The sequence below is a fragment of the Dreissena polymorpha genome, chromosome 10, assembly GCF_020536995.1.
Source record: "Dreissena polymorpha isolate Duluth1 chromosome 10, UMN_Dpol_1.0, whole genome shotgun sequence".
Lineage (NCBI taxonomy): Eukaryota > Metazoa > Mollusca > Bivalvia > Myida > Dreissenidae > Dreissena > Dreissena polymorpha.
The window spans coordinates 5435142-5451380 of record NC_068364.1 but is presented as its reverse complement, the minus strand read 5'-3'; the positions used below and the strand labels follow the sequence as shown (position 1 = coordinate 5451380).

The 16239-nt window shown below is 34.9% G+C and overlaps 1 protein-coding gene across 6 annotated transcripts in view; it reads right to left on the bottom strand.

Annotated features, from left to right (window-relative positions):
• Positions 1-496: 496 nt before the first annotated feature.
• LOC127848454 (uncharacterized) overlaps positions 497-16239 on the bottom strand; it is a 47065-nt gene continuing 31322 nt past the window's right edge. For 2 of the 6 annotated variants that reach the window (XM_052380921.1, XM_052380920.1), the window contains exon 8: positions 514-1588. In XM_052380921.1, the coding sequence (XP_052236881.1) occupies positions 1055-1588 (534 nt within the window). In that variant the 3' untranslated portion in view covers positions 514-1054. Of the gene's footprint in view, positions 1589-2376; positions 2485-2868; positions 3153-16239 lie in introns of all 6 variants that reach the window. The other 4 variants (XM_052380923.1, XM_052380925.1, XM_052380922.1 and 1 more) reach the window with 4 other exon arrangements.

Below are 16239 nucleotides of genomic sequence, written 5' to 3'. Positions count from 1 at the left end.
AGACGTCGTCGCTCAAACTTAAAATCGTAGGTCGTGATGGCTTACTGGGAATCATGCCAATCGATAGATGAGGATGTCCCTGTTTCGATACCCTCCCAGCGTGCGTCTTCAAGATCTTCTCCAAGGCACCGAGTACTGGTTCTGCCCAGGAAACAGACTTGAGAGAGTTTCTCAATACGCTTTAGACTGTCGGTGCAATCGAGCTTTTATTATTGGTTAAATATAAATTAAACTAAACACACAATTAATCTAAATGAAATGTAGCCGTTGTGTAGGATTTTTTTTTTGCTGACAAAGTGTTGTATCGTTTCGAAGTTCATGTTCTTGTTCACACACATGCGTTTGTCCGCAGAACTAGTACGCACGATCGCACATACGCACATGATAATTAAGGTTAACTACACTTACATATATTTGTGTCATACATTTATTTTGTTTAAGTAAATACATTGACAAACGAACTATAATTTCAAAAGTGAAATGCATCTTGAAGTATCACACTATATAACAAGTTGATAGCTTAAAGTAAGAGTGATGACGCCGTTTCTATCAAATATTCAATTCATAATTATAGTACAAAGAGTGACCTTGAGTGAATTTTGGGCCTTGTAAACATAAGCTATATATACCATATGTGACCATCCGATGATCGTATCATTCTCAAAGTCTGGCAAGGAGCTAACTTCTCTGCTAAATAGTCACGCACGATTTCGTTCGTTCATGAGCTGACAGGGTAGCCCCAGGCCAGACTGTCTGCATATGGCATATGAACCATTTTCACATGACGCGATACTTTTATAAATGACGTGATAATCAAATCAATTGAAAATAACAAATTTGTTATGAAGAAAATTTTATCTGGTTAGTGAAGACTACTCCCAGATGTCTCGGATACAAACAGTAATGATTGATTAATAAGACCCTTTTTTATGCCAAGATAAACAAAATGGAAAACGATTTTCAATACTATTCAATAACAGTAAAATTTGAACCTACCATCATCACCTGGTAGAAACGACAGATTAGAAATGATACAAGCTTTGTTTGGAACAAGTTATATTTCTGCACGTTTTTTGGGACTTAAACGACTAAAATAATGTTCAACACTTCCTCTCCGTAATTCGTGAATTCGTATTGGCACAGAAACTAACGGGTAATCGTTCGAATCGTGGTATAATCTGCGTAATAAAATACTCAACACTGATTGGTCATATCTATGACACTGTCCATCACTTGGTCGCGAAATGTGATGACATGATAACTTTGCATCCCGCGGATTCATGCACTGATCGAGCGATGCGCATGCGCTCCATTTGTCTACAACCAAACTGCTGACGCTATCAAAATGGAAGAGCACAAAACTTGCTTCGATCTCGCCAAAATAACGAAATTTGCAATAATCTTCTTCCAGAATCGACATCGTCCCTTTGTGAGTATGTCTAGCAACCGCTAAAGTTTCTCCGTAAGTGAAAAACAAGATAGAGTTTTCTTTACTATATTGAAGGGCACGGTCGAGTTCCGTATCGTTTCGCAGAATCCGAGCCGACGAATCCATCCACCAAACCCAGCTGTAATTTTGCATGACTTCCTGAATTTAAAAAAGCAAAAACAATGATTTCTTAGACATGTATAGAGTGGGTTAAATATAAGTGATCTTTATGTTAAGCGGCACAATATGGCGACATGATCATGTGACAATTGCGTCTATGTATCTCTGTGCTGGATAACATTTCTGAAAATGCTTTTTTTCAAAGACACTTACATCTTCATTATTTCATAGTTAATGTGACGAAAATCCCGAACAAACATTTTTTATCATAATTGGCAAAGAGGGAAATTAATGTTTTATGCGCGCTTGTGCGAATGCCAATATATTAATAGTCTCCATTTCTAGTGAGAATAAACCCGAAATCATAAGGGAAGCAAACGTTCTTTTACTTTTGTATGCTTGACACTTTCGGTTATTGTTTGTGGGCAGTTTTCGGGGAGAATATTTGGGGACTTATTACGTGCCGGTGTCAAAATAAATCCGTCGTAAGTTTAATAGCTCGCAGACAGGCCCTTTTAAGGTCCTTTTCATTTTATGTAAAAAAAATCAAGAAGCGAAACGCAGCGTAAGATACCTAATGTAATAATGTTATAAATATTGATATTTCAGACAGTACAAACAGGATTTTGGTTTTTGGTCGTATGTTTTGTATGTGTCCTTTTCGAAAACGATGATGTTGTTGTCGCTGTTCTTGATAATAAAATGATGAATGAATTTTATTTATTATTATAACTTTTATTATAATTAGTATGATTATGTTGTTGTTGTTGCTGGTGCTGTTGTTCTTTTTGTTGTTAAATAACGACGAAAACAAAATAATACCATACCCTCACAATCAATGGTTTCCATGCGTAAAATTTCAAATGTTGAACATGTTGTGGATATTTTTGGAAATCGAATTTGATGACTGTGCAAAATTTGCAACCAGATTCAATCTGAAAAGCGATGAAAATAAAATAAATATCTAGTTTTTTTTGCTTAAAATTTGTTAGAGTATTTGCTTTTCACTCACATCGTTACCAAATTTGTAGAAGAACAAATAAACATTTTGGCTGTCGCCAATGTAATTTCTGATCCGCATGATGTACATTCATTTTTTTAATCGCATCTGTTATGCGTAAGACGTCTTAAATAGATACGTCCATACTTAGTGTTATGTTTATCGAAAATTCAATCTTACTTAAACAGAAAAAAAATCTGATTCCAGATCAGTTTTAAGATATGAGCATAATACTGTACTATATGATACATTCGTTTAAAAGAGAAACATGAAATAACACAAACAAAAGTCTAAACGAAAAATTGCATCTAAAATTTACCGTTTTTATGTCTTGCTCGTGTAATCCAAGGTCATAGTAGAATAATTTCAAATCCGGGTATTTTGGAAGTATTAGGTTGTCGATACTTTTAAGTAGACCCTCGCTTACATGAAAGAAGTCGTGACTACAAGCAGTCACTATAACAGGAAATGACATCATTTCCATTGTTGGCCTGTTCATTGGCGGAAATGTTGTCATGTGTTTGCTGAGGTAGCCAGAAATGACGCGGAGGTTGTCTTCAAATGTCGCTTCAAACCACTTCGAACACTTGTGTTTTATTGGCACTGAAGAAATTACAAATATATGCATGATTGTTAAATTAGTTTTCATCGCCTCTTTTAATACTGATTAAAAATATCTGATAATCAATATAGGGATAATACATGTTTTCGAGGGCATGATAATCTGCGGGCGCTCGAAAAATCCGTTCCTTCCCGAGTGCGCAATAAAAACGATTCCAATATCAAAGGGTGTGGATTTTTTTTCATGGCTCTTTGTCAATTGTTCTCTCATTAAACATGATTTTATATATGTATTTGAATATACTGGGCTGCTTGGCCCATATACTATCCAGGGTACATTACTTCCACCTGTGTCTTAGATTCGTTCCTACTAAATTTTCTAAAAATTAATACTGCCAACATATTGTCACTGAAGTATTTCAAGCATACAGCAGGACCGTTGAAGGTACATAAACACTTACATTTACAGCATTATATTTGAAAGTGTTGAGTAAATAACCGTAATTTCATTGACGTTGCCAATAAAATAAAGCTGTTGTCAAAAGAGTGCAGATGGTATAATTTGAAAAGTGGATTGAAATATTAATTGCCTTTATCCCTGCATGCTCGAGGAAACTGGTGCTTATTCAGTTCCCCATTTATGCTTGGAAAGTCGTCGAAGGCTGGAGTAATTAACAAAGTTCATAATAACTTCATTGAATCCACTGGACCAGTTTATGGATATGAAAAACGCATAACAAGCCCTCCTTTTGCCCAGTTTCTGCACCCCGTCAGAGGGCATTATAAATAGAGTTTATGCAATAATAAAGATTAAGTCATTTTCATCATGTTTTTGTATGTAAAAGGGCTGATGGCATTTTCCTTAATTGGTGCCTTAAGTATTTAACTATACTATATAATTTTAAAAATTGAACGAAAAATATTTGTGATGTCTTTCAGCAAATTCTAACAGTGAAACAGATAAGTTTCTTTTTCTTGTTTTGCGTGAAAGCATAATTGTGAAATGCAAATTAATGTGCACGTTTTCTTTTGCAAATAAACAATTAACAACAACCACACATCCTTGTTACAAAAATTAATTTTTGCAAAACATAAAGGCTAAGCAAACCTGATAATAAATATGTATGCACAACTTGAAGTACATAATGGGAAACAATACCTTTAAAATGTAAAACTATGTGCCCTTAATAGTCTGTATCGTACCTGTTATATTTGGTGGACGATTCTTCTCGTAAAATACCGGTGCAATTTTGGGGGCGTGAAGAACCCAACGAGCAGCATCGGCAACTGTAATAAAAGCGCTGATAGCTCAAAAGACGGAAATCGAAAAAAGCGATGAGAGCTAAGATAGACTGATATCAAATCACTGGGAATTATAATTGGCTGAAATCAAAGAGATGAGCGTTAATACAATCAACAGTTAGCTGAGCGTTTAGAAAAAGTGGCATTAAAGAGCAGAGCATTATAAAGGACTGATATCAACGTTCAGATGGCCTAAAAAGACTGATATCAGGATTAAAAGTTTAGTATTTTATTTAAGTTCAGTGAATACTTGTCAATATAATACTCAACAAAACATACAATACAACTCTTAACTTTAAAAATATTAAAGCTTGTCTCACCGCGTTGGAAAGGTCATTCAAAACACTGGGGACTTTAATGGAATGAAAGACATGCTGATCCTCCAACATAGCAAGCGATCATAAATTAAAGGGAAATATACACACTGGAATCAGTAGAATTTACATAACAGAAACAACAAAACACCAAAAGTGACTAATTCTGGGTTACCGCCTTGTTACTCCCGAAGTAACACAAATCGGGGCTTAAACCGGTTGAAAGGAATATCAAACACAAAATAATTAATAACAATACGCATACTTGATAGCAAATATAAACCTTCAAGTATTGCATTTCAATTTAAAAAGAAAGAAATAGAAGAAGCATATTAGAAAATTCCGACAAATCTCAATACTTCGAAATTTCATTCTTAGATGTCCTATAAAATTAATGAATTGTTCAAAAATTGTCACAACGACGTTGATTGTTTTCCAAGTTCACTTACGTAATGTAATCGTTATACACCTTTTCAACACATCACATGGGTCAAAATCCTTTTTTATCAAATGATCTAAAAGAAAAAGGGACATCTGAGCTGCAATTTCTGCCAAGGTATACTTATTTATTTTCGAATAGATGTGTTAACCTGTTGTGTTGTGACGTAGGTTTTTCAACTGGAAGCTTTGTTGATCTTCTATTTCTCTCTGCCAACGTTGACGATCGTGTATTTGAAACTCCTCTGTGAAATCATTTATTGGGCGTCTTACTGCAAAAGGTTACAAAACACTCAAACTTTCACAAACACATTCCCAACCTCGTCTTTCATATTGTAAATGTAAGCATGGAGCGGGTAAGCCTACCAACTGATTGATGGGCGGTCATTATTTGTAGTTACCTGTTGTAAAGATAGTAATGTAAATCAAAATAATCGACTTAAGCACTTTTAGCCACATAAATTAGTAGCCGGGAAATATCCGTAATAGTGGTCACCATAGTTTCGCAAGCCCGGATCGACGATGAGGACAGTCGAACGAACGGACAGATATAGAGGCAGAAAGACAGACAAACAGACGGACAGGCAGACATACATACCTAATTTTGTTTTAAATGTGATTATATACATACCTGCATGTGGATATGAGATATGTCACTTATTGAAGTTAGTTTTTCACCAAAAAAATCTTAATGAGGCATTTTAAGACACTATTTTACAGAATGGCAGTTTACATTTTCTTGCAACCGGCTCATATTACATTAATGAATGACACTTGAAGCCACATTACTACTCAAAATCAACGAATATTTCGTAAAATAAAGTTAACCCATAAGAACAACAGTGTTCATGATAGCAATATCCAAAATTCCAACGGTAGATGTGGTAAGGTAACATAGATTTAACGCAATACAAAATGCTCGTTTTTTTAATTTTTGTGTCAATATATTCGATGTGAATTTCCCGCGACGATTTACGAATTTACGAGCGAACGCGAGGTTGGCTTCGGGCAGCTAATGAGATATATGTCGTGCTTCCGACGCTTTATAAACAAGAGGGCCATGATTGCCCTGTATCGCTCCACTGTTTTTTATGCGAAAAAAACGCGCAATGCGCATGGGTTGAAATGTACTCAAGCATGTGACTTTCTCTGTCTATCCCTCGTCCCACTGGGCGCTTAAAGTTTGAAGGGTGAGCATTTTTATATATGGAAAAAGTTACTACCGTGTTAACTAAACAGACTTAAAAGCCCGGGAATTGTTCCTTTGAAGCACAGTCCCATTGCTTATAACGTAGGCACATTTATCTCTGCAAATGATATTGTCATTCTTTCTATTTCACATATTTTTAGATGCTGAAGATCAAATATACGCATTTGATTTGAAACAGATTCACAAGACCCGTAGGAATCAAAATGCCTTAGCCCTTTACCAAACGACACATTTTGGACTTTCCCAATTTGAAAAAGGTTGCAGACGACAATTAAATTGTAATGGAATATTAAGGAAATAATCAGGTAGGGTAGAAATAATTGTGATAAAAGGAGAAATTGCTCATCTTGAGCAATTTCTCATTTTATCATAACTATTTATAAAGTCGTCAGCTATAAACCCGTAAAATGCTGTTGGTGTTTGGTAAAGGGTTAATAATCTCTGGTTCCTTCTTAGAGCCTTTCACACATTTATAACAAATACAATAGTAGCATCTTTCTTTGTAAAGAATCACCTCAAACAAGGGCTGTTTGTAAAACATCCATGCCCCCCCCCCCATATGGGCTGTCAGTTGTAGTGGCAGCCATTGAGTGAATACGTTTTTTGGCACTGTGACCTTGACCTTTGACCTAGTGACCTGAAAATCAATAGGGGTCCATCTGTGAGTCATGTTTAATGTGCCTATGAAGTTTCATGATCCTAGGCGTAAGCTTTCTTTAGTTATCATCCGGAAACCATTTTACTGTGTGAAGTCACCGTGACCTTGACCTTTGTCCTAGTGACCTGAAAGTCAATAGGGGTCATCTGCGAGTCATGATAAATGTACCTATGAAGTTTCATGATCCTAGGCGTAAGTGTTCTTGAGTTATAATCCGGAAACCATTTTTCTAAGTTGAGTCACCGTGACCTTTGATCTAGTGACTGAAAATCAATAGGGGAAATCTGCGAGTCATGATCCATGTACCTATAAAGTTTCATGATCCTAGGAATAAGCGTTCTTGAGTTAACATTTTACTATTTCGGGTCACAGTGACTTTGACCTTTCACCTGAGAATCAATAGGGTCATCTGCGAATCATGATCAATGCAACTATGAAGTTTCATGATCCTAAGCATAAAACGTTTTTGAGTTATCATCCGGAAACCATTTTACTATTTCCGGTCACCGTGACCTTGACATTTGACCTATTGACCTGAAAATAAATAGGGGTCATCTGCGAGTCATGATCAATGTACCTATGAAGTTTCATGATCATAGGCATAAGCGTTCTTGAGTTATCATCCGGAAAACATTTTACTATTTCCAGTCACCGTGACTTTGATCATTGACCTAGTGACTTCAAAATCAGCAGGGGTCATCTGCGAGTCATGATCAATGTACCTTTGAAGTGTCATGATCCTAGGCCTAAGCGTTCTTGAGTTATCATCCAGAAACCATCTGGTGGACGGACATACGGATGACAGACGGACCGACATGTGCAAAACTATAAACACCCTCTTCTTCGAAGAGGGGCATACATATAATTAACAAACAACACATCCCTTAGACCAAAATCAGCAGGGGTCATCTGCGAGTCATGATCAATGTACCTTTGAAGTGTCATGATCCTAGGCCTAAGCGTTCTTGAGTTATCATCCAGAAACCATCTGGTGGACGGACATACGGATGACGGACGGACCGTTATAAAAAAGCAGCATATACGATAGTTAAGAACATTGCACTTCATTAATTCCAACACCTTCTCTTGGATACAAAGTTTGAGTTTACAATGCAGTATCATATATTGACTTTTATGGAAATAATTATGTTCATGGAAGTTGTGTTTTAAAATCAATAAGATATTATTAAACTGGTTTAAACACTACAAAAAAGACATTAAATAAACATGTCATCCGAATTTTTTTATCCGGATATATGGTCACTTTCGACATATTTAAATAAATCCCGACTTTTTTCAGTTTATAAGAAAACATTCAGAACACATGTTCTTACGTCAATTCCTTTGTAAGCAGTCACCATCTGATCTAAAATGGCACTAAATGACAGGGTTTTATCTAATGTTTACAAGATGTTGTTGTTGTTGTTGGTCACAACCACACGGCCGCAGTAATCTCCCCTGGTACACGTCATATGTTCAGTTTTGTGACCTCCCGGGACAGGGTCAAATTTGAGCCCTGGGGAATAATTTGAACAAATTTGGTAGAGAACTATTAGATATCACAACATACCAAATTTAGTAGCCCTAGGCTCTATAATTAAGAACAAGAAGATTTTTGAAGTTTGCACAAAATAGGCCTTATTTAAGCATATGTTCATTTTTGTGACCCCTGGGGCAAGGTCAAATTTGTTCCCAGGGGCATAATTTGAAAAAAAATAGTAGAGAACTATTAGATGTCACTACCTACCAAATTTGATAGAAATAGGCCCAATGGTTATGGACAAGAATATTTTTTATAGTTTGCACAAAATGGGCCTAATATAAGCATATGTTCAATTTTGTGACCCCTGGGGAACGGTCAAATTTGATCCCAGGGGCTTAATTTGAACAAACTTGGTAGAGGACTATAAGATGGCATTCCATACCAAATTTGGTAGCCCTATGCCATACGGTTATGGACTAGAAGATTTTTAAAGTTTGCACAAAATAGGACTTATATAAGCAAATTTTCGATTTTTTGACTCCCCAGGGAGGGGTCAAATTTGACCCCAGAGTCATAATTTGAACAAACTTGGTAGAGGACTATAAGATGTCACTACATAGAAAATTTGGTAGCTCTAGGCCCAATGGTTATGGACAAGAAGATTTTTAAAGTTTGCACAAAATAGGCCTTATAAAAGCAAATTTTCAATTTTTTAACCCCCCGGGGCAGGTTCAAATTTGACCCCAGGGGCATAGTTTGAACAAACTTGGTAGAAAACTATAACATGTCACTACATAGCAAATTTGATAGCCCTAGGCCCAATGGTTATGGACAAGAAGATTTTTAAAGTTTGCACAAAATAGGCCTTATATAGCAAATTTTCAATATTTTAACCCCCGGGGCAGAGTCATATTTGACCCCAGGGGCATAATTTGAACAAACTTGGTAGAGGACTATAAGATGTCACTACATACCAAATTTGGTAGCCCTACACCATATGGTTATGGACAAGAAGATTTTTAAAGTTTGCACAAAATAGGCCTTATATAAGCAAATTTTCAATTTTTTGACCCCCCGGGGCAGGGTAATATTTGACCCCAGGGGCATAATTTGAACAAACTTGGTAGAGGACTATCAGATGTCACTACATACCAAGTTTGGTATCCCTAGGCCCAATGGTTCTTGACAAGAAGATTTATAAAGTTTGCACAAAATAGGCATTATATAAGCAAATTTTCAATTTTTTGACCCCGAGGGGCAAAGTCAAATTTGACCCCAAGGGCATCATTTGAACAAATTTGAAAGAGGTTCACCACAGGAACATTCGTGAGAAATTTCATCACAATTGGACCAGTAGTTTAGGAGAAGAAGATGTTTTAAGAAAAAGTTAACGCACGCACGCACGGACGCACGCACGCACGACGGACACAGGACCATGACATAAGCCCCGCTGGCCTTTGGCCAGTGGAGCTAAAAACGAAGCATTTTATATCTCGTTAAATCTATGATACCTTGCCACATCTAGCGTTGAACTTTTTGCTATTGCTATAAGAAACACTGATTTGTTATGGGTTAACTTTATTTTACGAAATATTTTACGAAATATTCGTTGATTTTGAGTATTTATATTGCTTTAAGGTGTTTATTATTTATCTTACATTTTGTATAGTCTTCTCTAGAGAAAAATACTTCTTGATTCGTTAGATAAAGTAGGTATTCAAAATAGCACATGTTAACATTAGTTCTCTGAAACATTACTTCATAACCAAGTATATTACGTTAAGCTCAATATTTTAGATATGAGAAATATAATAAGTCGTTCTCCAACAGAGATTTCGCGATTGTTTTGCAGTATGCATTTAAGAGAAAACAATAATTTATCGGAGAGGAAAATTAATCACTGTGGGAAGTTAAATTATATAATTATATTCCTTATTTTATAAAAATTTAAACAAATATCAGTATTTTGTCATTAACATTATCGGTCTACGAGTGTTAGTTAATTCATATGATATTTTTTAATGCAAACAGAATATTTATACTCACGAGGTTATCAAACCGTCCATGAACAAGTATCATTATAACTATCAGGGCTAGGTTCTCTCAGGGCCATAAATGGAAATATGAGATCCTTTAGACATTTATCTCTTTATCGCCGAAGTTTTGTACGATGAATCTCGATTCCACATAAAGGAACTCGCCCATATGTTGAGTTTGCCATAGAGTCGGACATGTTGTGCTTTGTAATTTGTGAAGAAAAGTATAGAAAGCAATAATAGTTCAAAATGTTATGTGAAGTTTTCCTCTCACGGTCAAATTGTATATGTAGCCGTATTAATAACTTCTGGTGAAAATACATTCACAATTTTCAATTATCGATCAGCTTGAGACCGTCGGTATTTTGCCAATATACACTTCCAATCATTCACTATTGACCTCATATTGAAAACATAACCTTCTTAAATAATTATGCAATTTGCAGTTTTGAGTGCTATTTCATAGATACTGCAAGTAATGTTATTTCTATTAGCCATTGAGACAGCACTATTCGCCTTTATGACGAACGTTTAGCTTCTGACAATGCATACGCATGAGAATTAATCACAAACTCATTGCAATAAACAGGTATCCAGGGTGCAGGATCACATGGCTTTATGGGGTTACAAATGGATGTTAATGGATGTAAACACACCGTTAAGTGGTGCTTGTTTTCAAATAACTTTTTAAACAATTTTTCTGAAGAATTTATACTAGTGCATAAAAGACAGTTTTTATGCGACTTATGGCAATGTGAAAAGCATCAGCATTACTTTATTTAATAAGCACGTGTTCTTGGCCCAACATTCGATGTGTAATGAATTCATTTACACGGTTATGCTGCATGCGACGTGAAATGTAGGCTCCGATTTCAGGCGTTTTTATTATGCATTCTTAAATCCTATGATATTTACACAAACTGTATGGTCTTTTATGCAAAGATATTTTAATAACTTGAGATATTTGCAAGCATAAAGTTCTTAACGGCGCGTTTTCATTCTGTCAAGCCCGTGTCTAAATCCCTGTGAACCACGTTTATCATGCACCATGTATCAATGTTTGCACAAACAGCTCACAAACAACACAAAGCACATTACCATTTTTCTTTGTATTTGCACATTTTCTCTATATCAACCCAATGCTACAAATAGTACCGTTGTTGTTTTATTCGAATGAAAAATAGTAGTGACCTTTTCATTTGTTGTCTTTATGAAAAAATATTATTTTAGTCCATGTGTTGACTAATGTTTTATAAGCCACACAAATACTCAAAATCAACGAATATTTCGTAAAATATTTCGTGAAATATACTATTAACCCATAAAAATCAGTGTTCCTAATAGCAATTGTCAAATTTTTAATGCTAGATATGGTCCGGTAACATAGATTAAACGCGATACAAAATGCTCGTTTTTATTGTTTGTATGACAATATATCCCATGTGAATTTCCCGCTACGAGATACGAACATTTATGAGCGAACGCGAGATTGGCTTTGGGCAGCGTCGGAAGCGCGACGTAGTTCTCATGGGCTGCCCGAGGCCAATCTCAAGTTCGCTCGTAAATGTTCGGATAACGCGTAAAATTTATGTTACAAGACCACATCTACCTTTAAACTTTTGGCTTTTGCTATAAGGGACACTGGTTGTTTATGGGTTAGCTTTATTTAACGAAATATTTGTTGGTTTTGATTATTTATGTGGATTTAATATTTTAGAAACAACTGTAAGTGCGATTGTTTGAAATATTACAAATCAAGGGAACGGATAACCAAGGGACGAATATATGTACGTCTCAAGGGCGAGTGTGTTCGACGCAAAGACGAGTTCAGTTGTGTTGGAAAATCAACTACTTTTCAACGAAAAAATAAGTTGGAAATCAAACAATTATTTAAAAAATAGTCATTTGACATGATTAAAAAAACTGAATTAGTTTATTCCCAGCTTTTAACCAGGAGTTGGTTATTATAAAAGTGTATCGTTAACCTATTCGACTCAATGGCGAGAAACTCTATAACTATGAAGAGTTAATGCAGCCACTATTTATATTCAAAAAGTAGTAAAATAATTTGTAGCATAATTTTTTTTTAGAAACGACTAATTACAATTCGCATAAAATTGTCCATATATTTTGTATGAACGGCATTTTAATAACATCCGAATTTTGCGTATTGAACTATTTTGAAATATATTCTTTTCGAATCTCGATATATACGGGACACTTGGGAACAAAATGGATTTTGTCTGCAATATCATTTAGATCGCATAGGGAAGTGTACCTTTTCTATCCTGCTTAGGTACATTATATAGAGTGCCGACCGATAATACAATTAAAAGCAAAGCCTATTTGCGACAGCATTATTTCTTTATAACAAATTATTTACATGCGGTTTTAACGCAATCAATCGTACATTTGATAATTCACTAAAAGATACACATTATGTGTAATGTATTTCACTGCATGTTAAAAAAAAACTTTTTACGAGTTTCGTGGTACAACTTTTACTACTCGATCTAAAAGAAAGCCGACAAGCGATCGGATGTTGCCCTGGCAATTTGTTTCGAAATCCCGGTTGGGAAATGGATTCTTTGGTAGTTGTTGTTGATATTGACTGAGGTTGTTGTGGCGATGATAATTATATTGCTTTTGATGATGAATTCAAATGAAATACTGTCATACTTAGTGTAAACGCTATCAAGACGTATCCTCCGATACAAAAGCTGGCAGCGATTCCCAGACGTGAACACCGTTTCCCTGTAGAAAGAAAAAAAAGAAGCGCTTATTGCAATATATGTTAGGCGTTCAAATGACTCGGTTGGTAGATATTTGGTGGACCGCTCAGTAAAAATGGCGGTTCCGTTAAATTGTTTTGTATCCATGTTTATTTGCATTTTTGTACGGTTTTAATCAATAATAAAAGATGCATTCTTATACAAGGTTGATCATTAAATATTAAACATATGGTCTAAAACATTTTTACAAACTTACGCGGACATGCCATTTCCGATCAGGTTAATATCTGATGCTGATGAACTCTATGGAAATCAATCAATCTCGGCAACGCGTCTTGATATTTCTGGATTGAAATCTAAAAATAATTAAGAATAATCAATCAAATACGCCGAAGCTGCGAAAGAATAAATGTTATTCTCAAACAGTATATTTACCGTTCATGATAATAAGAAACAATTAACAAACAGGTTATACTTTGGGGGTATGTGCAAACAACGTTTTGCGCATTGAGCGACGTTGTCTAATTAGTCCTCTGTTTTACTCCATTATTAACATTTCGGCATACGCCTTTATGAAAAGATTGACATTTTGTGTTATCTACATATTTCAAAACAGTGTGGTTTTCAACTTAAAAGATAAATAAAAATGTCAAGATTTGATAACGTCAAGTGAGGTTGACGTGATGGCGTCATGCACGCTCTTACATAGAAAACTACGCACACAAATAGAAGTCTTATGCGAAATTGTAATCATTAAATGACACTATTTGATTTCAAAAACGCGCAATATTTATTTTATGTATAAAAATACAAGATATATGTATAAACATAAAAGGTGGTAAAATTACATGCTGATTAACAATTGTAATTAAATTTAAATTAACGAATACCTATTTTATATCCATTATTGTATATATGTTCATAATTTCATCTATACACATGTATTTTTACATCAGTGACATAATATCGGGTATGGTCATTTTCATAGATATTCTTACGTCTTATGCTCTAAAAATAGTAGGCCTGTATTTATCTCATAATCGAGCTAGTATCAATAATCATATAGATTTCAAATTATTTTGACATTAGTTATCCGAAACACAAACGTATTTCCTGTTTGAATATATTTCTTTTTTTTAAACAGTCAACTAGTAATGAGATAAAGTTATTTTATAATTATCCATAATTGTATGTTGGATAAAAAGCCATATATCCACGTTACAAATGTTATTATCATAGCTAGCCATGAAAATCAATTTACTTTATATTTTTAGTGTGATCGTCTAATCACCATTGTCCCAAAATCCCACATCAGCATAACATTTAGCCCCCGTATCATTCAATAAGACATTTTAAGTCTTACTAAGAAGCAACAGAGTCGGGTGCATCGTCTTAAATTTGCAAACCACAACGGCGTAACACAACACACTAGCAAATTCGTTGAATTGATATATCCCGCCAATTAGTTTTGTTAATGGATTGGTGCAAATCCCTTGATATGTGATATTATCCTAAAATAATTATTAAGTACAGGGTAATTGTTTTCATGCATTGCGATTCTCCTCATTGATATCTACACACCCATGAAGTTTCATGTTGAAATATTGTGGCGTATAAAGGCATGCAGTTCGGCTTAGTGAACGATTACATAAAACAAACACACGATCTCAACTCAGTAGAGATTTTATTAACTTTATAAACTAACGAAACAAAATTAACATTGCGCAAATTACCCAGCTTAATTTATATGATACGTTGGTGGAATTATTGCAAATTTACACGTAAATAATACATTATTCTTACTTCAGATTAATAAAAAAGGCTTACACATAGCATTCATTTTTCTTCAGTCAATGTAAATGATGATAACATTAGGTTACCAAGCTTTAATAATGCCAACATCAGGACCTATGCGCTAATTTAAATATCAGCGTCCGAATTGTCTGATATATAACACGGGTACTTGAAAACAATGGTGGTCCTTATATATATATATAATAAAAGAAAAGGTATCCAACGATGATTTCACAGGTGTTTTGAATAACACTATGCAACAGTTTGAAAGATCAAACAATGCACACATATGCAGATGTGGTTGCCAGCAGGAAGCGTCCATTTATGATTAAACACCGTTTATTTGATGAAAATCAATCAAGTATGTCCAAAACAGCTGTAAGTTTCAGAAATATGACCCTAAAATCGAAGTATGTAATTCTCGACGTCCAAAAATCAGTAATGACGGAAGGCGGAAGGCCCAAGTGTGTTATTCTCGACGTGCAAATGTTAGTAATGACGGTCGAGTTTTCAGAATTAAACAAGAGCTTTGCTATAACTCCACGTACGTTAATCATTGACTAAGAAGTTTTTAGTATACGCCTGCTCTGGGATTCGAAATTACGCCTACACAATATCAATACCATATAATTCTGCAATTAACAGTTTGCCTCAAGAAAGCCTACTTTGCAATAGTGCGCACGTGTATATAGAAACTATTATAAATAGAAATTACTTTGCATTCATAACATTCTGCTACTACTACTGTTGTTGTTTTTGTCACGTGTCCGTTAAAAGTGTCCCCGGAGACAACTGTTTAAATCATTATAAAATGTTTTTCAATTTATGTTTTCACAATTGTGTTTATCGACATTGGTTTGCATAATACTCTTTTTAATATAAAATATTGGTATCAGCAATATTCGAAATGCATGAAATAATCTCGTACATCGTTTTAAAGATACGTCTTGATCGTTCTTGGATTTGTGTGATATATCGTTAATAATGAGCTAACAAATTAACAGAAAATTCAATCTCAATCTGTCCTCATATACAAGTTGATCTGCAATACATTATGGTTTAAATCATTATTACAACAATACATGAAATACGGTAACGGATCTAAAATTCACTGTCCAAGAAATATAACAAATATATAAAAACTACAACAGCAATGCATTCA